Raw genomic sequence first — 26,277 nt, forward strand, 5'->3', positions numbered from 1 at the left:
GTTTTTTTTTAAGATCAGTTATTACGTAATTAGTAGAAATAAGGTTCATTTGCATTCATTTAAGAGTAATAAAACTTAGCATGAACAGAGACCTATTTGTAAAGGTTCATGGCAAGAATAAGGTCTTGATTGTCATTTAACATGTTATTTAAAGGCGACACGTGATATGTTATCTTAATTACGGTATCTACACATGTGTAGACATGTGGTGTCACGGGCATACCCATAAACGCTTTTAATCCACACTTGGGACATCGCCTCCCATTGAGCGGATTCGTTCGCTCCTTAATCGCTGATGTTTTTTTTCAAGACCTTTATCTTACCGAAATTATCATCCGTAATAAACGAAGCAAAATCACTTATTTTTTTCGTGTTTTTATTTTGTAATCGTAAATTTAGACTTTATTACGAAAATTAAATAAAGACACAAGTTTAGGAAATCTAGAGAACACAATTGGAACCATACAAGTTTATTTAAGGCTCCATATTTTTCATGTTGAACATGTTTATCGTGAATTTAGATGTAATTAAGAAAATTTAATAAATAATGAAATCAGTTTAGAAAATATTGAGAACAGCCTAAACAAGTATTTTTTTCAGACTATAAACTTTGATATAACATGTTAAACGTTATTTAAATAATAATATAAGAAATTTATTGGCAAAAGCTGATGTGTCCTTTTCCATAAAAAAGTATGCCATGTTCTGACATCTAACACAGTTTTGCAAATGAATAACTCCGGTACTTGTTCAGTTAGAATCACAAATTTCATATCCTGCTAGTGATTTTTGTATTAGCTTAAGAGCGATTTTTAAATAAAAGAAATTGCTAAAAAGCACTTTAGTTTTAGACTCAACCAGATACATACATTTAGTTAAAAAAAGTTTGACTCTACCTGAAATCTTACAGAGGTTCGCTAATAAATATTTCCGGACCAATTTTAGAATCACAAACTTCATTTCGGCTATAGATTTTTATATTACCTTTAAAATGAAACTTACAAAGGAAATATTAATAACGAAATGGAAAATATTTAGACAAACAAAAATATGTACTATTCAATTAAAAATCGGCCTCGGTCTTTAATCTTACACGGTTTCTTATTGAGCATCTCCGGAATTATAGAAGTACGGCAGTTTATAAGAAATAATACAGGCTTAAACAAAGGCAGATATCTACTTTTCAATAAATGTTTTTACCTCGGTCTGAAATCTTTCAAAGTTTCGCCAATTAATATTTTCGGCACTATTTACGCTAAGATCACAACGTTTACTTTATACTTTAGATATTTCTATAATCTTTATAATTTTCATTGAATAATTTTATTCCATAAAAAAATCATAAAATTTTATACAGAGGCATTACTGAAAGGTATGCTTAAAAAAGCAAACTCGGCCTTAAACATTACGTGATGTCTCTGAATATTGTTGCAGAGACACATATTTTATAAATCTATCGTGTATATTTCTTATTTAACTTATATTGATTAACGATGTTTAACAAATAGACACTTCGTTTCATGTTTCAACTTTTTTAAATCCTACTGTGTGAAGTCATTAAGTACTGTTTATTGGAATAAAGCGGGTGTACACTATGATTACGCTGTAATCTGCCAAATTCTTCAGTAACGTCAGGATCAGCGGGTCACGTGATAGCCAATATGGCGGCGGTCAATTTATCGATTCTGGGATTGTCTATAAGGTTACAATATTCCAAAAGGTTTCCTACACAAATTCAATGTAAAAGCAATAACTTCAACAAAAAATAAAGTCAAACTTTTGCGCATAGAGACCCACATAACCATACTTTTTCTTAAAGAGAATTCCAAGCCGCAATGATTTAGACAATCAAAAGGGGGGTCATGCGTTTTTCAAGAAAGAACTCGATGCGAATTAGCGGTCACTGTTTTACAGCCATCGATTTATCGCGTTCGTACCAGTGGATGAGGGTTTCCCGCCATCTGTCAAAGTCTCATGTAGTCTTTAACCTTCAAGCAAATGAGTGAATTTCTGTAAAACATCAATGTTTTCTCTACCACATGCACAAAGAAACATTCTAAAATAAAGTCATGGCAAGTGCCCACACAGAGAATTGTGTCTTCTTATAAATGATGTTCAGGTTTTTAAAGAGTATAGCATTGCACTCCAAAAAGATTTAGTATATTGTAACCATAATGTTACCTATAGGGCGAATTGCAGAAGGCAATCGCCCCAAAAATAACACATATTAAATGCTATAAAGCCTTTGATCTGTGACGATGTAAGTCATTCATAAGATACACATAAGATAATTCTATGTTCGCACATACATTTATTTTAATAAACAAATTGATTGAATGAAACAACATACATTTATATAACTAGAAATTCGGTAAAATGTTTAACCAAAATAAGAGTATTAAGTTTATTTTTTATATCAATATATTCAGAAGATAAATGTTGTATTATGTCAGATCTGTTTAAGGACAATACCTCGTACGTGAAAAATGATTTCAGCAGCAGCTGTCCTACAGAAATTTCAACGCTAGATTGGTATGATTACATAGAATCGTTTAGATACAAAATGTTTTTAGCTCATCTATTTTTTGAAAAAAAAATTATGAGCTATTGTCATCACCTTGGCGTCGGCGTCTGCGTCGGCGTCGGCGTCCGGTTAAGTTTTGCGTTTAGGTCCACTTTTCTCAGAAAGTATCAATGCTATTGCATTCAAACTTGGTACACTTACTAACTATCATGAGGGGACTGGGCAGGCAAAGTTAGATAACTCTGGCGTGCATTTTGACAGAATTATGTGCCTATTTTATACTTAGAAAATTGAAAATTTTGGTTAAGTTTTGTGTTTAGGTCCATTTTATTCCTTAAGTATCAAAGCTATTGCTTTCATACTTGCAACACTTACTTACTATCATAAGGGGACTGTGCAGGCAAAGTTATGTAACTCTGACTGGCATTTTGACAGAATTATGTGCCCTTTTTATACTTAGAAAATTGAAAATTTGGTTAAGTTTTGTGTTTAGGTAGACTATTCCTAAAGTATCAAAGCTATTGCTTTCATACTTTGCAACACTTACTAACTATCATAAGGGGACTGTGCAGGCAAAGTTATGTAATTCTGACTGGCATTTACGGAATTATGGACCTTTTATACTTAGAAAATTAAAAATTTGGTTAAGTTTTGTGTTTTGGTCCACTTTACCCCTAATGTATCATAGATATTGCTTTGATTCTTGGAACACTCACAAACTATCATATAGGGACAAAAAAGGACAAGTTTCATAACTCTGGTTGTCATTTTTACAGAATTATGGCCCTTTTTGACTTAGTAACTTTGAATATATGGTTAAATTTGTCTTTAGATCCACTTTACTTCTAAAGTATCAAGCTATTGCTTTCAAACTTAAAATACTTTCATGCTATCATGAGGGTACTGTACCTGGCAAGTTGAATATTACCTTGACCTTTGAATGACCTTGACTGTCAAGGTCAAATTATTAAATTTTGCTAAAATTGCCATAACTCCTTTATCTATGATTAGATTTGATTGATACTTTGACAAAACAACTCTTACCTGACATACCACAATAGACTCCACCCAAACCATCCCCCATGCCCCCCCCCCCCCGAATCCCCGCACCCCCCCCCAAAAAATAGTGTTTTTTTTTCAAGATCATATAAAAAATGACCACCACACCCTCACACTATACCCCGCCCTACCCCCCCCCACCCCCCCCTCCCCCCCCCCCCACAATTTTTTTTATTTTTTTTTGAAACTGTTAAAATACACAAATATTTATTTTTATTATTTTATTTTTGAAATACCGTCAAGAATCCCCCCCCCCAAAAAAAAAAAAAATATATTTATATTATATATCACCCCACACTATACACCCTCTCCACTCCACCCCTCCCTCATTTGTGATTGAAATTGAAATAGGTCCCTTGAAATATAAATAGATGAGCGGTCTGCACCCGCAAGGCGGTGCGCTTGTTATTTATGTGTGACCACAATAAATTCCATGTTAATTTCCAGCGAATATATCTATTGATACGACACACGAACACTAAAATGGTACCATGTTAAAACCATAGTAAAAACGAGCATTTTGTATCCACACGAGCATTTTGAAACTTTTCAATAAGCTATTGTATTAAGAGCATCCCAGATGTTATCTTTTGATGTTGATTTCGAGTAATTATGTCAATAATGGGGTGTTGTCCAGCGCGGTTGCTTTCGTGGTGATAATTCTCAAGACTAAACCGACGGGATATGTATTGCGTAACTAGATTGTCATTTGTTTATTCTGAAGTATTTAAAGCGATGTCTTATATGTAAAGACATTAAAGCTGTGATCTTACATAAATGTTGCGGATTTTGTATAGATATAATGCAAGTATTTTGTTTACACTCTATCTTGTACATATGTTCAATTATATCTTTAAAACACATGTATCCAAAGTCGTGGACAAAAGGCACGATCGTTCCAATCTATAACAAGGGTGAAAAGAGTAATCCCTCTCACTTAAGAGTCATTAAATTGTTATATATACTGTCCAAAAATGGTTTCATTAATCCTACGTAATCGCATTAACAAGTGTTGTGAAAGTGAACATATATTTAATGTATAAGCTCAATTTAGAGTCAGAGATATATTTAATGTAGTAGCTCACTATAGGCTAAGATGTAATATAAGCACTGCATTCGTATACTACAGAGTAAAATATGTTCTGTTGGGCGTACGTTGCAATTGGCTAAATATGTTAAATTCAATCTATCAAACTGTCAATCCTGTGTTAAAAGGGCCTTTTCACAGTAAAAGAAATAAAGAAAGAAAAAAAGTAAACCTCAACTGGGCTCGAACCACTGACCCCTTTAGTAAACGTCTATGGCTTAGACCACTCGGCTGTGTGTGCTCATAAAATTAGTGATTAATTTCATACTTCATATAAGAGCATGGTAAATGTTCAGTATAACTGTTTGCTCACAAATATCATCACTAAAACGAAAATTTACGAATCTGAAACATTTTTATTTTTATTTTTATTTTGTAAATTTACCAAAACGTGAAAAAGTTAAAAGATATTGCTATCGATTCCTTCTCACAAGTCTTTGATATCTCGTTATGAGTGAAGCAAGGGCAACCCCGTTTATCCCCTCATTTTTATTCTGTTTATAAATGATATAAATGATATTAGCGCTATTTACAACAGATACTTCTATCTTACAAGCAGAGTAGAATTGTATATAGACTTCCAACACTAATGGAAAACTATGCCGGACCAAAGCTATTAAATACCTTATTGACAATTTAGCCTTTAATTATATATTACATGAAAACGTTAAAAAAAGCAGACCATTATACAAAACTCAAACAGCGACTTCGAGATCAATACGCTCAGTCATGTTCTGATATGATAAATTCGTAAAGTAGATTAGATTATTATGTGAAAATCAGAAAGGATTATGCATTTGAAAAATATACTTCATGTGTCGATAATGATTGCCATATAAAAACTTTGACAGAATTTAGACTAAGAGCTCGAGCATTCGGAATTGAAACTGATAGATGCAATAAAATTGCAAAAAAAACAGGAAATGCAAAATGTGTAGCAGTAACATGTTTGAAGAAGAATATCATTATTATTTACATGTACGCATTCTCGAGATTTTACAATAAGTTAACCAATCGTTGTACTCTGCCAACAAGTTTATCTCTAACACTATACAATTAAGTAATATTTCTTAATTCATTTAGAAAACACTGTTAAAACTAAATGACTACCTTGCTAGTAAGCCACTCTTTACCTACTGGATAACACTAACGATGAGAACCAATTACATGTACTTATTTACGTATTAATTTAATCATCTTTTTATGTGGAATGCTTTTTGTTTAGTATTTCATATGTGTGTTCATCTTTATAGTAGTTAAGAATACACGTATTAGCTGATTCTGCCAATAAACTGAAACTGTTTTTCATAGCGTTTGTTTATTAAAATTGAACAAAGTATTTTATCATCTTACGAAGTGGACATTTATTGGATGATTAAACAACAGTCTTTGTTACGCATTCACAAAATTTATTTCAATATTATATATCTCCACCCCTTGAATCATCTTGACTATGGGAACACGCCATAACGTGGAGTTGTTTTTAAATGATATGTGCAATAAACAATGGAATACGTATTCATACAGAACACTTTGTAATTTTATTTTCATTTCAGATCTCCATTCAGACAACTGGGATGAATGTCGTGCATATTGATTGCTAGTGTTAAATCTTGTATGCGATACAACCATCTAATTATATATTTACTAGTCCAATAAAACAATAAACGTAGCACAAAGAGGATTTAAAATGTTGCCATCTAGAAAGTTGAAGAGACTGGCGAATAGACTCGGAACGGTGGTATTGTTAATTTGGACAGTGTCATTAACGTTGAACCACTGGAGTAAAAAAGATGAGACGGATAAGAATCTTGTGAAAGAAATGGAAATCAAAGATAGACATCTAGCAAAAACACAAGAGAATTTAAATAGATTAAAACAATCTAATGATGAGGAGCGACTAATACAAAGAGATATTGCGGGAAGGGCTAAATTTGGTAATGATAAGTTGGAAGCTCCCCCGAAGCGAATTATTGAACATAATAAAGATAGTGCAAAAGTAAAAAATGTCAATATTCAGCGGAACAATGACATGAAAGACACCTTACTAGAGAGGAGAGTAAACGTTAACGTTACGCGGAATATAGATGCTGATAAGCATGATCACCCTGGTGGAAAGAAGAAAGACAAAGAAGAAGACGTCGCGCAGATCGTAGCTCCCGTGCCAAGGCGTGTAGGAGCAGAGCAAAAGGATGGTCCAGGTCAATATACATGTAAAATACTCTAAGATACGAACCCTTCGATAATAAAGAAAGAATGTATGCTCCATTCACAACTTGTATTTAACATTAACAATAATCGGCACATCTAGCAAGTAACACAATTTTGAGTGAAACGGGACTCGAAAACGTTATTATTAAATTAAGCAATTTAAATCTCTGTTCATGAATCAGTGTTGTTTTGTTGTCAAAGTCTGTTGTGTGTTTTTTATTGATTGTTGACAGGTGAAGGAGGGAAACCCGTGTATATAGATAAAGAAAAATTGACCAAGGAGCAGAGAGACGACTTTGACAAAGGTTATCAGGATTATGCTTTCAATCGCTATGCTAGCGACATGATATCACTGCATCGGTCACTTCCAGATCTTAGGGAAACTGAGTAGGTTATGTGTCCTTTATGTGTCCTTCACGTCAGGTACATCAATGACATTCTTACTAAGTCATTAATGAAGAAGTAGTAGTGGTAGTGATGTAGAAAGTAGACATGCATTTACACAATTCGTATGCATATGTTAAAATGTTCTCTTATTTTGTATGTACCGGGTATTTGTATACTATATGCATTGTATGCCATGTTTAGATGACCAAGTGCAAACCAGTGAAGAAAATCAGTTAATTGGTGGTTGTTTATTTATCTTGAGTTTTTGATGTTTGTTTTATTTTTTTAAATTTCTTCCTCGAAATTAGATGTAAGAAAATACAATATGGCAACCATCTCCCAAGCGCATGCGTGATAATCATATTTCACAACGAGGCTTGGAGCGTGTTGCTAAGGACAATCCACAGTGTGCTCGACAGATCGGATCCCACACAACTGAAAGAAATTATTGCGGTGGACGACTTTTCTGATTTTGGTGTGTTAAATACCGTTCAGCTGTAACATCGGTAGGCCGAGTGGGTGATGGCGCTAATGCTAGATTTCTCTTATCCTGTTGAATCCCCTTCCCCACTGGACATCGGTATATGTTCCATTCTTGCCACCTATTTTCACATGGATCTATCTAATTGTTAACAACAGTTCTTCCTTAATTTCACAGTTTCTACCGTAGTTATAAGTATATCAGAATTATATTTTTGTTTATAACCACGGCGGAATTCCACGCACAATTAAAAAAAATAAAATAAAGTAATAGTTACATAATGAGGAGATCATTACTGTTTTTGCATATTTTGTAATACTAATATATAAGTACATTGTATGTTTTTATTTTAATAAAAACAGAGAACATATTATTACTGTGATTTTGGGTAAACGTATTAACAAATACAATTTTGTTTAAAGGTGCTATTCGATGTTATTACTTAGGTTTTTGTAACTTCTATATATGTGTGTTTGTACACATTTTCATTGTTTTTTTCATGTGCATCTGTCCCTCATGCACGTTTGTTTAATTCGACGTTATGTGAACCATTTGATTTAGAGTACTAACACATAGACATGCTCAATTAATTTTTTACATTTCGTCTAATAAAAAAATTGCTATAACCATGTGATATCATATTTAGCAAGATCAACTTAACGTTTACATTCTGATACAAAATACCAAATGCATTTTAATTGATATACATGTATATAGCTTGTAAAATGAACATGAACGTGTCTTTTAAGATCACTTAAAAGAGCCACTACAAGAATACATCGACAAGCAGGACAAAGTGTCCCTTCTGCGCGCGCACAAGAGGATCGGGCTTATCAGGGCCAGGTTGATGGGTTTTGAGAAATGCACTGCCGATGTTGCAATATTCTTGGACTCGCATTGCGAGGCCACCGAAGGTTTTTAGATCTGAGATTTCAATATATTCGTCCAAGCGCATGTGGGATAAGCATATTTCACAACGAGCGTGTGGCTGAATGTAATGAATGTACAGTCCTACATTAATTTAAACGTAGATGATCAACTAAATGTAGATCGGATATTCCTTACGATGGCAAGATTGATCCTTTCTTTATTTAATTTTCATTAAGATAATAAATTGAGTAAATATAAAGTCAATTATGACATGTAATTCATAATAAAGTTTGCATATATGTTATAAGATTAAAGCATACTCTTTTCGAACGTTACTCATCTCTGTAGCAAAATGTTACTTTTGTCATCCGGTGTATTTAAATTTATTGTCAGTCTTATTTTGAAAGGTTCATTGATTTCAAAACGCATGTTTATCAATCAAAAAATAACATCTCCACTTTAAAAACACTAGAACGAAATGTTACATCCAAGAATCTGTCAACGAATAAACCAAAATATTTTAGGATAATCGTTGTCATCCTTTGCATTTTAGTTTATTGTCTTTCTTATTTTGAAATGTACACGGTGTACATTTGTATTATTTAAAATACAATATTCTCACTTTATAAACACTCAAGCTTAATGCTACATGTGTCGATGCATAAACAACATTTATTTATCTAAGAGAAAGCGAACAGTTAGCTGACGTGGTAACAATTGCAGGCTGGCTTCCGCCTCTGTTGTCAAGGATACACGAAAACGAGACGAACGTGCTGGTACCCGTCATTGACGTCATAGATCTGGAAACATTTGGGTACCAGGGGAAAGTAAACACCGACATCAAGTCAGTTCAAGTCGGCGGATTCAACTGGGGTTTGCTGTTCAAATGGCACCTGATACCTCACGAGGAGCTTAAACGGATTGAATATAAAACTTACCTTCCAGTACGGTAAGCGTTCCCTACGTCAAGGTTTACATTTTGTTGGTGTGCATGATTGTTTATGTACAAAACGGAAATGTGTGTTTTAAAAGTTGTTCGCCATTCCGGTTAACCGTGACTTAAAAATAAAGGTTGAGCATAAGCGTTTCTAAATAATTAAATTGAAAACAAAGGTTGAATTATTGGTGTAGTTTTTTGTCAGATGTAAGTTGCAGAAAATAAGAAATGCAGGACAACTCCATTACAGATATCTACATCGTTGCAAAAACAATACAGCATCCCAGTTATTTTCAATTTGATAAATGCAGTAATAGAATTGTATTCATCCAGATCTGCTTATGGAAAATGGTGTCAATATTGTATTAGATGTTGATACAGGTTTAGAAAGGGTCAAAACCTGGATTACACACATACGCCGAATAAAAGTATTTTACTTCTGTTGTATTCTCTACCTTCATCTCGCGACCTATAACATTAAATCAGACGTTTTCATGGAACATTTCTATGAAATACAAGCCCGTTTAGTCTGGTGAAGAGATGTAATTAAAGTAACAAGGATATGTTCCTTACATTATTAGGTATGTTTATATTAGAACTTTTGATTGACTTCAAATGTAGTTATTTTGAAAAAAAAATCTATGCGATACAAACGTGGTCTTTTATGCGAATAAACTGGTTGTCTGTTAATTGCCAAATTGGCCAATCAGTTTGTACTCAAAGTAAATAATTTCCATATAGAGCTAGTAAATAATGTATTAATTACTGGAACATCTCCGCAAAATATCGCAAATTTCATTTATTCAGATCCCCGACAATGGCGGGTGGGCTTTTTGCAATCAGCAGCAAGTTCTTCCGAAAGTTGGGCACATACGACAGCGGGTTTGACATCTGGGGCGGGGAGAACCTCGAACTCTCGTTTAAAACGTGGATGTGCGGCGGTACCCTCGAGACTATACCGTGCTCACGTGTAGGGCACGTGTACCGGAAACGCAGTCCCTATAAATGGGACGTCGGCAATGTTCTGAGGCGAAATCTGGTGCGTCTTGCAGAGGTCTGGCTGGATAATTACAAGGAATATTACTTGCAGCGAATAAACCATGATAAGGTGTGTATGCATATTACTTACAGCCAAAACACTATTATAAGATGTGTATGAATATTACTTGCAGCCAATAAACTATGATTAGTTGTGTTGGAATATTATTCGCAGCGAATAAACTATGATAAGGTGTGTATGAATATTACTTGCAGCCAATAGACTATAATAAGGTGTGTTGCAATATTACTTACAGCGAATAAACTATGATAAGTTGTGTAAGAATATTACTTGCATCTTATACACTATGATAAGTTTGTATGATATTACTCGCAGCGAATAAACTATAATAAGGTGTGTATGAATATTACTTGCAGCGAATAAACTTTGATAAGATGTGTATGAATATTTCTGGAAACGAATAAACTAAGATGAGGTGTGTACGTTCAGGTTTGTGAGGCATATGCTGAACTTCAGTGCCCTTATATAATTTTAACTTGTACATATAATTGTTAACTAATTCGGGATATCATCAATTTTGTATTATTTTTGCATGGGTGATGTAGTGTTAGGTGAAAATCGCATATAAGTCCACGAAAATAAATAGTTTTGTTCCATGATTGACTTTACAAACGATTTGGTAGTTTGGCCAACAATTTATTGTTTTTGCAAATTATCTTATAACCACACCCTGCACATGTTTTGAGCGTTACACAATAGCATTTATCCAAGCTATAAACGATTGCTATTATTGATTTAATAAAACCGTTTCCTTGTAAAATACTGATATGTTAAAATCGTTGTTAGTTGTTCGCGATAGTGAACATCCTTTGCGCTGAGCACAGACACAGTGCTGTAGCCAAAGTTCAGAGGTTTTATCTCGAATCAGCCTATGAAATATTCGAATGCGTGTCTGCTGGCGTTATGTAAAAGTCATTTAAGGTGAAAAGCTGGGTAAAATAGCTACGACGATAAAGCGCATTAGTGCTCTACACCTATGTTAAGGTCAGAGTAGTTGACACCGTGTGAACTGCTAGGGTAACAAGTAATGCATAAACAACAAAACTGGTTCAACGGCGCTGTCTTTACGACTACCTAATTCGTGAGTAAAAAATATTGCTTGCAAATTTATTTTCATCAATTATCATATTGTATATTTTGAATTTGTATATGGTATCAAGAATCAAAAGTTTTGTACAGGGAATTTCCATCATGAAATTATATTCTTAGTGAGATCGGTATTCGATATTCTAACAATATTCATTTAATATGATGGTGATTGCAAATTGTCTTATATTCAGTTCTCATCACCATTTTCATCATACTTTCTTTGCTTTCAGAACATCCAAAAAGGGCCATGTTGTTGTTATTTTGTCTTAGTTATCTTTATATAATAATTAGGATGATAAAACGTGCACACAAATCTCGACCCGTGCGTTATTTATAAATTTATAAATTTAAATTGCGTATGTTCATTTCAAACTTGCGATTAATTTTGAAAAATGAGTTGCGTCTTAAATTATGCAAAAGCGAACAACTTCAGTGCCTTCAGCGCTTTGATTTTAAACATACACGCACGTTAAATGGCCTATGTTAAATGTTTGCACCAGTCACTTATTAACTTGATATTTGCTTAGAATCTCAAAATGATGTTCCAGGGTGATTACGGAGACGTCAGTGATCGTAAAGCTTTAAGGGAATCTCTGCACTGCAAAAGTTTCCAGTGGTACCTTGATAATATATTTCCTGAAATGTTTGTTCCCGGAGAGGCTTTAGCGTCCGGTGAGGTAATTTACCTATGTGTATGCAGGTGTTATTGTAAACCAATGATCGTATTAGTAGATAAATTAGAAATTTATTAGTTGCGATATTCGCAAATACGCATGCCAGTCATTTAATATTTTAGCATTGAAAGTAAATGTGGGTCGCCGTGGCGTAGTGGATATGGTGTCCGCAAAGCGACCGGGAGGTCACGGGTTGGATCCCAATTTGCAAGAGCGTTCTAAAGATCTCCCTCAAAGACACCAAAACTGGTCCTACCCAGGGAACGGACTCGAGAGCGTTTCAATAAGTTTAACAGTCTAATCAGGGACTAAAAATCCGCCTTTATGACATGTTTCGTTTAAATAAGGGATCTTCTAACCTTAATCTTTAATCCTTAGGTTTTCGATGTAATCCAGCTAAAATAAATAGGTCTAAACTTATTTGCTTTACTTGTTAAGATCCGAAACGTTGATCGGTCTATGTGCATCGACGCAAATACAAACATCAAAGACAACGAGGGGGTGGTCTCCGTGTATCCTTGTCATCAGCAGGGCGGGAACCAGGTACGATTGTCCGGGCCCTGCCGCTCAAAACTTTTTAACGGCATGTTAAGCTTACAGTCCGTGAATTCCAGACGCTAATAAAACTAATTTTAAAAGCAATAATATTATTACAAGTATGCAAATTATTCGAGCATACACATTTGTTTACAATTGATTCCAGTGAACATATAAATGAAAGGCTTTACAATTAAGTCACATAAATAACTTGATCCAAAAGTTAACGGCTATCAGCTTAACTTGCCATTAAAGTTTTTATCAATCAGGCCCTGTGTGATATTTTTGCCGTTTGTACATGCATGCTGTTCTGCATTTGCCTAAAATGTTGTCAAGTCTATGCACATGTACAATAACCGGGTTTTCGATACGACGATCTGATGCAACAGGTGTGCAATTATAACATGCAAAGAGTTGTTTTTTCGTGTATACTAGTTATTCATAAATATAAAGATTTTTGCTGTGTATTTTTATGGTTTGCGCTCTGTCAGTCTGTCTGTCAGTCTGTCCGTCACACTTTTCTGGATCCTGCGATAACTTTGAAAGTTCTTCATATTTTTTCATGAAACTTAAAACATGGATAGATGGCAATATGGAGATTATGCACGTCATTTCATTTTGTTCCTACGTCAAGAATTCTGGGTGCTATGGCAACAAATATATAAAAAAAATACTGACAATGGTGGAGTTTCACCGTTAGTGGACAATATTGCTTGGCAATATTTTGTTACACTTTATGTTTTTATAATTGTCAATGCGTTTTCGTTTATTGCTATAAATTACGCCTGACGAAATTCTGAGAACTTAAGTAGACTTTCTTTCGCTGCAAATGCTTTTGGCCTATATTGTAAATGTTATCATGAAATAAATTTAAAGGTGGATCGTCACTCGACAGTTGTCATGTATATTTTTTACAGCTGAAGTAAGAAAAAAGGTCATCGTTAAAGCGTAAATCAATTGTCATTCCATCAGTAACTATAGCCACACCTCTTTCAAACGCTCGTTTACATGACATTAAATGCTTTTCCTCAGTTCTGGCTACTAAGTAAAGAGGGTGAGTTCAGAAGAGACGACACGTGTTGGGACACCCCGGACGGGGCCAAGGTAAAATTATACCCGTGCCACACTTCCAAGGGCAACCAACTCTTCGAATACAGAGAGGTGTGGGACTTACCATAGTTTATATTTTCAAATCATATTTCATATCATACCCATTAAATATATGCTACAGTAATATTCAAACATAAATATGTTGTTTTAAAGCAAAATAATTGACTGATGTTTAATTTTATAAAACATGAAATTCGATTGACGTTAATTAAACGCCTTAATTTTATGTTTTAAATATACATGGACCGATGTGAATATGATGTGATTCGAATGCGAATGGGTGTGTGCCTACTATAATTAATGTTATACCATGACACATCATAACCATTCACCAATATGTTAATCATAATGCAATGTACTTGAATACCTTAAAGAGACTAGTTTCTAATGTCGTAAGAATGCAGTTCGGTTGACGATCATTAAACATCTTAATTTTCAATATTAAACATGCTCTTACTAATGCGTGGCATCTGTAAAGTAATAATGTTAGACTAAATAGTATATTCACTACTGACATGGTCGATTGCGTGATGTAAAACTCGGTGTTGCTCGATCGATTATATCAGACGAAATTGGAAAATTCCTTTTTTAAATTTATTTTTCTGACATATATTAACATTTGTACTTAACAAATAACACTAAACTATAACAGAACGACATAATATACAAAAATCACCAAAGTTTTTTGAAAATATTGCAGGACGACATAATAAACAAATACATGTAACACCAAAGTATTTTTAATATTACATGCCGACAAAATAAACAAATAGCACCAAAGTGCTTTTAAATATTGCAATGCAACACAATATTCAAATAACACAAAACTATTTTGAAAATATGACAGGACTACATAATATTCAAGTAACACCAAAATATGTTTTAATACTACAGGACAAATTATTCAAATAACACAAACGTATTATGTAAACATTACAGAACGACACAATAAACAAACAACAGCAAAAATATTTTTAATTATTACAGGACGACGCAATATACAAATAACACCAACGTATTATATAAATATTACAGGACGACACAATATACAAATAACAACAAAGTGTTTTTAATATTACAGTACGACACAATATACACTAACATCAAAGTATTTTTAAATTTTACAGGACGACACAATATGCAAATAACACCAAAGTATTTTAAATATTACAGGACGACACAATATACAAATAACAACAAAGTACTTTAAAAATATTACAGGAGGACACAATATACAAATAACACAAAAGTAAATTCAAATATTACAGCACGAAAATATATACAAATAACACAAAAAGCATTTTAATATAACAGGTGAACAAAATTTTAAAATTACACCAAAGAGTTTTTAAAATAATACAGGACGACACAATATAAAAATAACACCAAAGAATGTTTAAATATAACAGGACGACAATAAAAACAAATAACACTAAAGTATTTATCAATTTTACAGGACGACACAATATACAAATAACATCAAAGTATTTAAAAAATTACAGGATGACCCAATATAAAACATAACACCAAATCATTTTGAAAATATTACAGGACGACACAATATACCAATAACATCAAAGTTTTTAAAACAAATTATTGAACGACACCATATACAGATAACACCAACGTATTTTAAAAAATTTACAGGACGACACAATATACGAATGACACAAAAGTATTTTTAAAATATTACAGGACAATACAATTTACAGTCCAACGGTCAAGAAATGCGTTGAGATCACGTGGGACGCCAAGGGGCTCCAAATGGCACCATGCACCGGAAACGACCGCCAGAAATGGAAGATGATGAGAAAACCACCGAAAGGACCTGGTCATGCAGAGAAAACGTCAAAATAACCATACGTCAGAACACGTTACCGTGTATAAAAGGGGCGCTTCAAATGGAGCTTGTAAAAAGTACTATTAAATATGTACTATTAAATATGTTAAGCATTTTATAAGAAATATGAGAAATAAGAGAAACATATCATCGTAAAACATTTCTAAAACTTTGTAGATCCCCTATAGTGTATGCTGTGTGAAAAGAAATATTGATATTTACGCGTATTTGTGTGTTACATAATAAAGACGTTACACATATCATTAGCATTTGATAACAAATATTACATGTATCAATAAATGTAGTTATTTTAATATTTGTTGCATAAACAGTGCATTTGCATTTGATAATACATTTTTTATGTAAAAGCACCATGGAAACAAATAGTTGGTGTGTGTTATGCAATGGTGTGATTGGCATGTCATTAGAAATGTTTGCCGTCCAAATAAATAGCAGAAAATAAGTTTAGTTAATGCTTTTTGAATAAGAATTATTTAACATATGGCATGTTATAACAAAACTGCTTGGCCACTAATTAAAGGAATTGTGTGATATATATGCAATAATTGTTCATTGACTTTTTATCTAGATAAAACCCCACAACTCTCATCCAATGCGGATATTTTGAAGTGCTGAAGAACAGTGTTGGCATGTTATTAATTGTCTGTTGAGATCAAATTCTTTTTTAAAACATGTTTGTATATTTTTAAATTTGAATAACAAAGCAAAAGCAAACAATATGTCCAATCTTTCATTTTAAATAAATCACCACAATGTTGTAATTTGTATCGGTAATTTCATCTTTAGGTGAAGGTTGGAATACTTTTTCTTTGGAAAAAAAATTAAAAATAAATGAAATAAAGTGATAAAATAAAGTGGATGTTGGAAATACTTTATGACTAAAAGGTATGCTGTGACTTTATAATAGATGATGCTAAATGATGCTTGATATAAAACATAGAATTAGTAGAGAACACTGCGTTTAATAAATACATTCCTCGACGTGTATGTCAAAAACTATACTGTGCGAAAACAATAAGGCAACAAACATGAATAGTGACAGGAATATTTCAAAGACGATAACAAAGGGTAAACAAGAACAAGACAGCGAAAAAGAAAGTAAAAGAAGAAAAAGAAGCGAAGCACTGTCAAGTACAAGTGAACAAGAAAATAGCATGTCAGAACAAGCGACGCCCAATAAAAGCAATAGAAAACAACAGAAGAAGAAATCAAAGAACAACGATGATCCGATTAATGAAATCGATATGGAACCAAAAGTAGTTGATGATGAACTGACTGAAGTCATAAAACAGATGAAACAAATGAATAGCAAACTAGAACGAGTAGAATCCGCGATGAAGAAAATGGATAGCAGGCTAGAAGGTACAATTAAAAAAGGTGACGGTACAATTAGAGAAACAATCAAAGACCTCTTATTAGAAATGAAAGAAGAGCTTTTAAAGTCAATGGTAAACAGAATAGAAGTTTTAGAAGGTAAACTTTTCGAAAGAGATATGGAAAATGACAAGCTTAGAACTCGATTAGAAACATTGGAAAAGAGCATTACAGACATAAAACAGGAAAGCGACTTAATTGTTCGGAAAGCAATAAGAGAAGAAGAAATGAGAAAACAGGGTGAAAATGATGCTGAACAATATAGCAGACGCAACAATATAAAGATCAAAGGAATACCAGATCCAGACCCAAATGAACCAGCAACAGAAACAGCGACAAAAGTAATAAATTTTTTCAAAGAGAAAAAAATAGCAGAGATCTCAATGAATGACTTTGATATCGTGCATAGAATACCAAATAGAGAAAGCAAAAATCGCGACATCATTGTTAAGTTTGTCTCCAGATTTACAAAAGACAAAATTATACGAAACAGAAAACTGCTGAAAAATTCGAACGTTTACGTGAACGAAGACCTGACGAAAATAAATCTGCAAGTCTTAATGTGTGTCAAAAAGAAAATGATGGACGAGGTGAAAGACGCCTGGACCAGCAATGGGATAATCAAATACCGGGACCAAATGGGACATGTACGCACTGTGAAACAGGACGAATACCAGGAATGGCTAGACTTGCCATGGCCAAACCGCAGACAGTAAGAAAAAGGATTATACTCCTTTTTTGAACAGTATACATACACAAATATAGTGTTTGCTCGTGAAAAGCCATGTGCGTTATACATTCACAAAATGCTCGTGCAACATTCTTTACCAATCACAAATAAATACCGATCTGTATAAAATGTAAACCGTTATTGTGCTTGGACTAACCATACAATAAGCAAGAAATTGTAAAGCGGATTAAATTAATCCGTGCGCTACTTAAATATCTATTGAAATATTATAACATTAAAAACACTTCAATGTTTATTGTATGAATGTCAAAAATAAGTTTTAAAACATATGTAAAAGTAAAATAATAATTTATACAAAAATGCTCAATTAAAACAATAGTGAAGTAGTATGACTCCATAATATGTTTTTTAAAATTATCAAAAGCCTAGTGAGAAGCTTGATATTTTTGCTTTCGACAATTTAAGCCTCTACACACGGGCTGTAGTGGAATTTATAAGATATTGCTTAACATATAATCATCAAAAAACTTGTGGAAAATAATTTTAAAAGTAAAATAATAATTTATACAAAAGACTCAATTAAAACAACAATGGAGTAATATGACTCCATAATATGTTTTAAACGTACCGAAAGCCTAATGAGAAGCTTGATACTTTTGCTTTCGACAATTTAAGCTTCTACACACGGGCTGTCGTCGTATTTATTAGATATTGCTAACTTGCAAAAACATTTAGTAGTATACCCTAGTCGCGAAAGATATTAAAGTAAAACTGTTTACTACTATAATAGTGTATTAAATAAAAATAAATCATCTTTAACATTTTTCGTTGGAAAATTGGCATTTTTTACGTACAAATAAAATTAAACAAATGTATAATATGTAAACGTCTTGCAATTGCTAATGATAGTTTATTGTTAAACTGCGGGGTGTTTTTGTACGGACATAGGTGTGTTAATCTTGTTGTATAGATGTCTTTCATGCATATTACTAAAACTACTGTGTGTCGTTACTGTACATGCATATGCTTGTGAATCGTTTTGCATAATCTTTTTTGTGTGTATATAACCAAACTGCTGTTTGTTTCTTGCACATACATATGCTTGTTAATCTTTTGTAAAGCTGTCGTTCATGTATATTACAACATGAGATTACTGGCTGCCTGCCAAAGTTCATTATACCTAGATAACGAAATGAAATTGCAATACGTACGATTAAATTTATTAGTTGAACTACTTTCCTTCTTCAAATGTAAATAGCGAGCCCGTGGACTGTAACTGCAAACAAGATACGTGGTTGTACCCACTTCCATACTTATTATATACGAACACATGTATTTTGAATAACTGCGCAAGGTTGTATGGAACAAATGTGCTTTAATAGTTTGTTTTGTTTTTGTTCATAATATGTTATTTTGTACCACAGCCTCGCTATTTGCGATAAAATACTTATTCGTCATTTGCCATGATAAATACCATATTAAATACCTTTCAAGGCAACGGGGAATCTCTATAGTGGAAAGCTCAATTAAGATGTATGTTGCAAAAGTATGTATGTTACAAAATTGTATTTACATGTTTAGATAGTTCTACAAAGCGCACAGCTTAGTTACGATGTATTTTGTAAAATTGTTTATGCTGTAAAATTGAATCCATCTGTAAGACGTACAATATTATTTTGATGCGATCTGCCCAACACACATGCACACACGCCGCACACACGCCGCATAAACACGCACACACACGCACACGCATTCACACACCCGCTTACATGCACAAAACGCAAAAGATATTGAATATTAAAAGGTAATAAACGTTAAACATGCATCATATAGCAGAACACAAGTATTTCCAACTCCAAATTAAAAGATAAATAAAAAAATAAGAAAACTTCGTAATAAAACTTCACATGACACAAACATACAATACAATATAACGTTACATATTTTAAAGCAGTCAAAAAATATAAGAAGACATATTCTAAGCAGAACTCAGTGCAATGCGATAAATCAAATATATTCTACTTAATATACAAATTGTTACATTTAATGTCAAGGGTTTAGGGACTAAGAATAAGCGTGATGAAGTATTAAGCTGGCTAAATCAAAAGGCATTTTCTGTTGTTTTATTACAAGAAATTCACTATAATGCTCAGAATGATAATACAAATTGGGGAGCTTCTTGGACAGGGCAATATTTTTTAAGTGGCGGTAGCTCCAATAGCAATGGCGTAGGAATTCTTATTAATAAATCATGCAATTGTGACATTATTGAATATAAAGAAATCATAGTTGGAAGAATGCAACTTATAAAACTACATATATCAGATAGCAACGTAATTTTGATTAATCTATATGCACCAAATAATGATGACGTCAATTTCTATAACACATTAGAGAATACTATTAAAGACTACGAAGACGAAACATTCATAATTGGAGGTGACTTTAATGCCGTTTTAGACTATAACTTCGACAAATTAAATGGAAGGGACAATTCTAACCATAAAACATCAAATAAAATAAATAATATCATAGAAAATTACGATCTCAGTGATATATTCAGAACAAAACACCCAACTGCAAAGGTTTATACATGGCATTCCAACACGCACCCACCAATTTTTTGCAGACTAGATTATTTCTTAATCTCAAACAACATTTTAAATGCCGTGTCGGACTGCCAAATACACCCAGGTTATCGCTCCGATCATTCTATTGTTAAAATGATATTAAATACCAACAAGCAAGAAAGAGGACCCGGGTATTTTAAATTAAACAATTCGTTATTACTAGACACTGAATATCAGTCAAAAATTAAAAATGAAATAAATTTAGTTGTTGAGTTTAATCAAGAAGCTAACCCGAACACCTTATGGGAATTAATTAAAGGAAGAATAAGGGATGAAACCATCAAATATTCAAGCCATAAAAATAAAATTAAAAATAAACAAGAAAATGAGCTACTTCAACATATTATAAACATTGAAAATAAGTTATTATCAAATTCAAACGATAATTTACTTTTAGAACAATTAAATAATGCAAAACAATTATTACATGAATTTAATAATACTAAAATAAAAGGTTATATGTTAAGGAGTAAAGCTGAATGGATTGAGGGAGCCGAAAAAAATACAAAATATTTCGCCAATCTGGAAAAATATCATTCTGAAAAGAAAACGATAAAACAAATAAAAATTGACGAAAACAAAATAGAAGAAAATCCTGAGAAAATCATACACCATATAAAAGACTTTTATCAAAAATTGTATAAAAAAGATAATAATATCGAGGAGAGCAGCCATTCGAAATTTTTTAACAACAATGTAAATAGAATAAATAATCCGGATAATATAGAGCATCTTACAGAACACGAATGTGCAGAAGCCTTAAAAGATATGAAAAACAACAAAAGTCCGGGTTCCGATGGTATAACTGCGGATTTCTATAAAATATTTTGGAGAGATATAAAGAAATACCTAGTAAATTCACTAAATTATTCTTATGATAATGGCAACTTAACAGAAATTCAAAAACAAAGTATCATAACTTTACTTCCAAAAGGAGACAAAGATCTATTAACATTAAATAATTGGAGACCAATATCACTACTTAACTGTGACTACAAAATAGCATCAAAAGCAATTGCAAATAGAATAAAAAAACACCTCCCAACCATTATAGGCACAGAGCAAACTGGCTTTGTGAAAGGAAGGTATATAGGAGAAAATGTAAGATGCCTGTCAGAAGCTATTGAAAAAGTGAATATTTACAATGAAAATGGGCTAATTTTTTTCTCAGATTTTAATAAGGCATTCGACAGTCTGGATCATGCTTTTATGAGGAATAGTTTAGCTAAATTTGGTTTCAACTCCGCAATTATAAATTGGATTAATTTGTTTTACAAAGACGCTAAGTCATGCATAACAAACAATGGTCACTTTTCTGAATACTTTAACATACAAAAAGGTGTTAGACAAGGCTGCCCGCTGTCTCCCTACATATTTATAATTTGTATAGAATTATTGGCAAATGAAATAAATACAAATGAAAATATTTCCGGTATAAGAGTGAAAAATACAGAAATTAAACAAACGCTCTTCGCAGATGACGCATGCTTCCTTCTGGATGGATCAAGATTATCATTTGAGACCCTTATTGCAACCCTTGACAATTTTTCAAAAATATCAGGCCTAAGACTAAATAAAAATAAATGCACTGTTCTGCGCATAGGACGTATGAAATTTTCAAACATTATTTTCTGTAAAAAAACACAATTTTTCATGGACATCGGAAAGTGCAAAAACGTTAGGTATAACATTTTTGAATAACACGGACGAAATGACCGAGCATAACATCAAACCAAAGATTAAAGAGTTTAAAAATTGTCTCGCAAAATGGCAAAAATGAAAACTAAGTTTAATGGGAAAAATTACAGTTTTAAAAACATTCGCCTTTCCGAAACTTATATATCCTTTAACAGTTTTAAATAATCCAGGCAATGAAATTATAAAAGACATAAAGAACTCAATGTTTTCATTTTTGTGGGATAATAAACCAGATAAAATCGCGAGAAACAAAATTGTTCAAAACTACAAAAATGGAGGACTCAAAATGATTGATCTCGAAAATTTTATAGACGCGCTAAAATCAAGCTGGGTGAAAAGGATGTTATATCAACCAACAACAAAATGGGCAAAAATTTACAGTGACATGCTTGAAAATAATGGCAATCTCTTTATCTTTAAATGCAACCTAAAATCATCAAATATAGACTCTTTGGAATTGAAATCTAAATTTCTAACTGAATGCTTAAAAGGATGGTGCCGCGCGAACTATAAAGAAAAACAGACAATCATAGGGAAAGAAATACTCTGGAACAATTCAAATATATTTCTATTGAATAAAACATTGTTTTACAAAACATGGTTCGATCGAGGTATTACACAAATAGAACATATCTTTAACTACAGGAACAAACATTTTCATACCTTCACAGAACTTCAAGAATTATATGATTTGCCCCGTTCTGATTTTTTTAAAATACCACACGTTAGTTGGTTGTATACCAAAATGCTGGAAAGAAAAAATTAACAATGAAGAAAGGTCATACGTGCCACCTAGTTACCTTATTAATAGAATCACCCCGACAACAAAAATATGCAAATTTATAAACGAACTGTTAATAGAGAATACACATATAAAAAACAACAAACAAGAACACAAATGGGAAATGCTTTTTAATAAACAGTTACATTGGGAATCAAAATTCACAAATTATATTCAAATCACAATAGATTCCTCCTTAAGAACGTTCCAGTATAAATATATGATGAACATTGTTCCCAACAACGAAAATCTGTTTAAATATGGCATTGTAGAATCTAGTCTCTGTGATTTATGTTCAATGTCTGTTGAAACTAATATGCATTTGTTTTGGAATTGTTCTAATGTTCATATTTTTTGGAACAACATTGAGACATATATAAAATCCCAACTTAGCATTTGTACTGATTTCAAATTGTCTTATGAATGTATTTCACTTTGTAATACTTTTATCAACAATAGAAACTGCTCAAACTGTATCAATTTTATTGTATTACTAGGAAAATATTTTATATTTAAATGCAAATATCAACGATGTCCACCAATTTTTCAAAGATTTTTGGAATATTTTAAATACAGAATAAAAATCGAAGAGATTATCGCAAGCTGAAAGGGTAAAACTGAAAAACATACTCAAAAATGGAATAATTTTGTGATTTAAATCTGTTTTCTTAAATTTAAGGGAAAAAAGAAGATAAATATGTTAATATATCTACTTCATATGCTTTTCTACTTGTATTCGTTTGTGTCCTTCATTATTTAAAACATCACATCCTTTTTCATTTTCATGTATTCCATATGCTTATATATATATGTACTTTTCCCTGTGTAAAATGATGGTATGTGCATATATTTTGTAGTGAATAAAGTACTAAAAACGGAAAAAAAAAAAAATTCATCTTTATATTTAAAGAATGCATGGCTGCTCTTTCTGCAGGATAAAGACAGTCAAGTCAATCACGCTTTACAGAAAATAAGAAAACTAGATTACAAAATATGAAAGCTATTGAATCCTATGAATACAAACAGGACAGAACAGCTGTTTTATTATGAGTTTTACTATGTGTACCGACAAAATATGACAAAGAGTACAAAAAAGATTTGAAGTTATGCGAATTCTAGCGAAGTTGAAATAGACTCAGTATGGACGCTGTTTGAATGATAACCTTTCGTTAGGTCTTGTGATGAAAGTGGAAACCGGAGAACCGAAAACCCATCTTGCCCGATATGGACTACGGTAACGGATAAGTGCATTGGCCTTCTCAAAAGGGTCAATACATTTATGATACCAGGGCTCTCAACTAGCAACAATATCGACTGAAGGCATTACATAACAAAATTTTATCAAGATCCGTGCAGTCATTTATATAACTCAGTGCATCGATATATGAAATTGCACAATTCAAAAATGTTATACGTTACTTTAACTCTCGAATGAACACAAATTTGGAAAAAAACAATTGTTCATTACATCAGAGATAATGGATTATTATAATCAAGATGTCGAAGGAGAGAAATACAAAAAGAATAACGGTCCAATGTCTTCAAATAATTGAATAATATGTATTCAAATCATAGAAAAAAAATCGCCAAAAACAAACCATTTACAACCGAGTGCGGTAGACTTTACAGTTTATGGAATGTTGCTAACTTTGGTTTACCACTTTTTGACGATGCTGGAACAGCAGCGTCCACGGTTTGATAATCACCTTAAAAAAAAATTACAATGGTCATCTATGTAAAAGACCGAGCCAGTCCGATTGAGATAACTCGATTTTTCAGTTACTTCCCTTGGGCATACGCCACTGCGTAGGATCCTAGCATTGATAACATTCTCCTAGCAGAGTTGTCGTTCGTGTTTCAACATTCAACAATGGCCGCCTTAATGAGAGTTTCGATTAAAAACTTTCTTACTGCATAAATTGGCTTGTTTCGCTATATAGAAGCTGTCATTTAGGATATATGAATTATTTATTCACTTAATCTCCGCTTATGCCAACAATAGTTGGAATTCGAAGGATATATACTCGATGTGAATGAAGGACTTTCTGGTCTCTGGATCGTAACAGCTTGACACGGCAAAACTGGCATACTGATTACTGGTATTTTTAGTTATCAATATAAGTCACATTGTGCTTTATAAATTGTATTCGAGCATTTTGCGACTTATTGAATGACTATGATACCCGATATTAACATTTAATCGGGGATTTGCAGATCACCAAGCTGTCCTGAGAGTCAACATTGATTTCAAACTTTTACTGGTTAGTACTCTTTCTTAGTGTTAGTACTTTTTATCATTTTAAAGTTAAATGAACTGTGTCACAGTAAAAGAGACATTAACCCTTTCAGTGCGTGACCGAATTTTAAAGGCCTTTGCAAACAGTTTGGATCAAGATGAGACGCCACAGAACGTGGCGTCTCATCTGGATCCAAACTGTTTGCTATTCTGATAGTATTCTTTGAAAAAAAATGAAGAAAATGCTTATTTTACAAATTCAGCAGACGACATTTTAGCAGACGACAAATTTCCCAGCATGCAAAGGGTTAAGGCGATTGTGGCCAGTTTGGATCTAGATCAGCCAGCAGTCGCTTTAAAGCTGTTTGTTTAAAAGCGTTTTTCTGACAATAACAAGTAATTTAATTGGATACTGATTTGACTGCGCTTTTCCTGTGACCTGGCTCAAATAACAGAATTGTCATTAATCAAATTTTTTATTTCGAACAATAATCAATTGTTTTTCTTGTCCCTCGGGATCAATGACTCCAGCACTTTCCTGTTGAGAATTGAATACTGCTAAAGGCGATGCTATGGGGCGTGAGAGATGTTGCACCTTCCAGTATCGCTCGATTGTTCATTGTCGGCTCGGGTACTACGTACATGTACCCCGGGTACTCGTAAGTATACTTACATGTATCCCGGGTACGGTAAATATACTAAAATGTACCCGGGAAATTTAACCCTAAATCAGTTGTTGTCGACTATTTTTTTGTAATAATTATATATACACATTTATGTAAATTTTCTGAAGAATGGCCTCTATATTATCGGAACACATATTCAAAAAGCATGTTGATGCAGTGTTTTTTTAAGAGAAGTGTGTTTAAGATAATCGGTTGCGCGTTTTACGACATCGGATTTTGGGCGCGAATACAACTCGGGTACAGTCTAATATGGACCAAGTACAATTACGTTTATTTACCGTACCTGGGGTACAT

General features: G+C 32.9%; 3 protein-coding genes across 6 annotated transcripts in view; all 3 read left to right on the plus strand.

Moving 5' to 3' along the window:
* LOC127854466 (polypeptide N-acetylgalactosaminyltransferase 5-like) overlaps nucleotides 1–16,329 on the plus strand; it is a 77,166-nt gene extending 60,837 nt beyond the window's left edge. The window contains exons 3-11 of one of the 4 annotated variants that reach the window (XM_052389515.1): nucleotides 7,115–7,268; nucleotides 7,577–7,743; nucleotides 8,499–8,663; nucleotides 9,343–9,568; nucleotides 10,364–10,664; nucleotides 12,254–12,382; nucleotides 12,818–12,922; nucleotides 13,949–14,077; nucleotides 15,722–16,329. In XM_052389515.1, the coding sequence (XP_052245475.1) occupies nucleotides 7,115–7,268; nucleotides 7,577–7,743; nucleotides 8,499–8,663; nucleotides 9,343–9,568; nucleotides 10,364–10,664; nucleotides 12,254–12,382; nucleotides 12,818–12,922; nucleotides 13,949–14,077; nucleotides 15,722–15,883 (1,538 nt within the window). In that variant the 3' untranslated portion in view covers nucleotides 15,884–16,329. The remainder of the gene's footprint in view (nucleotides 1–7,114; nucleotides 7,269–7,576; nucleotides 7,744–8,498; nucleotides 8,664–9,342; nucleotides 9,569–10,363; nucleotides 10,665–12,253; nucleotides 12,383–12,817; nucleotides 12,923–13,948; nucleotides 14,078–15,721) is intronic. The other 3 variants (XM_052389514.1, XM_052389513.1, XM_052389516.1) reach the window with 3 other exon arrangements.
* The window catches only part of LOC127854470 (polypeptide N-acetylgalactosaminyltransferase 5-like), a 168,394-nt gene that overhangs the window by 92,682 nt on the left and 49,435 nt on the right, over nucleotides 1–26,277 (plus strand). Inside the window, exon 2 of the mRNA XM_052389520.1 lies at nucleotides 6,227–6,871. Within this exon, the coding sequence (XP_052245480.1) occupies nucleotides 6,361–6,871 (511 nt within the window). The 5' untranslated portion in view covers nucleotides 6,227–6,360. The remainder of the gene's footprint in view (nucleotides 1–6,226; nucleotides 6,872–26,277) is intronic.
* The window catches only part of LOC127854472 (uncharacterized), an 86,663-nt gene that overhangs the window by 35,930 nt on the left and 24,456 nt on the right, over nucleotides 1–26,277 (plus strand). The window lies entirely within an intron of this gene.

Source organism: Dreissena polymorpha, chromosome 13 (assembly GCF_020536995.1).
Source record: "Dreissena polymorpha isolate Duluth1 chromosome 13, UMN_Dpol_1.0, whole genome shotgun sequence".
NCBI lineage: Eukaryota > Metazoa > Mollusca > Bivalvia > Myida > Dreissenidae > Dreissena > Dreissena polymorpha.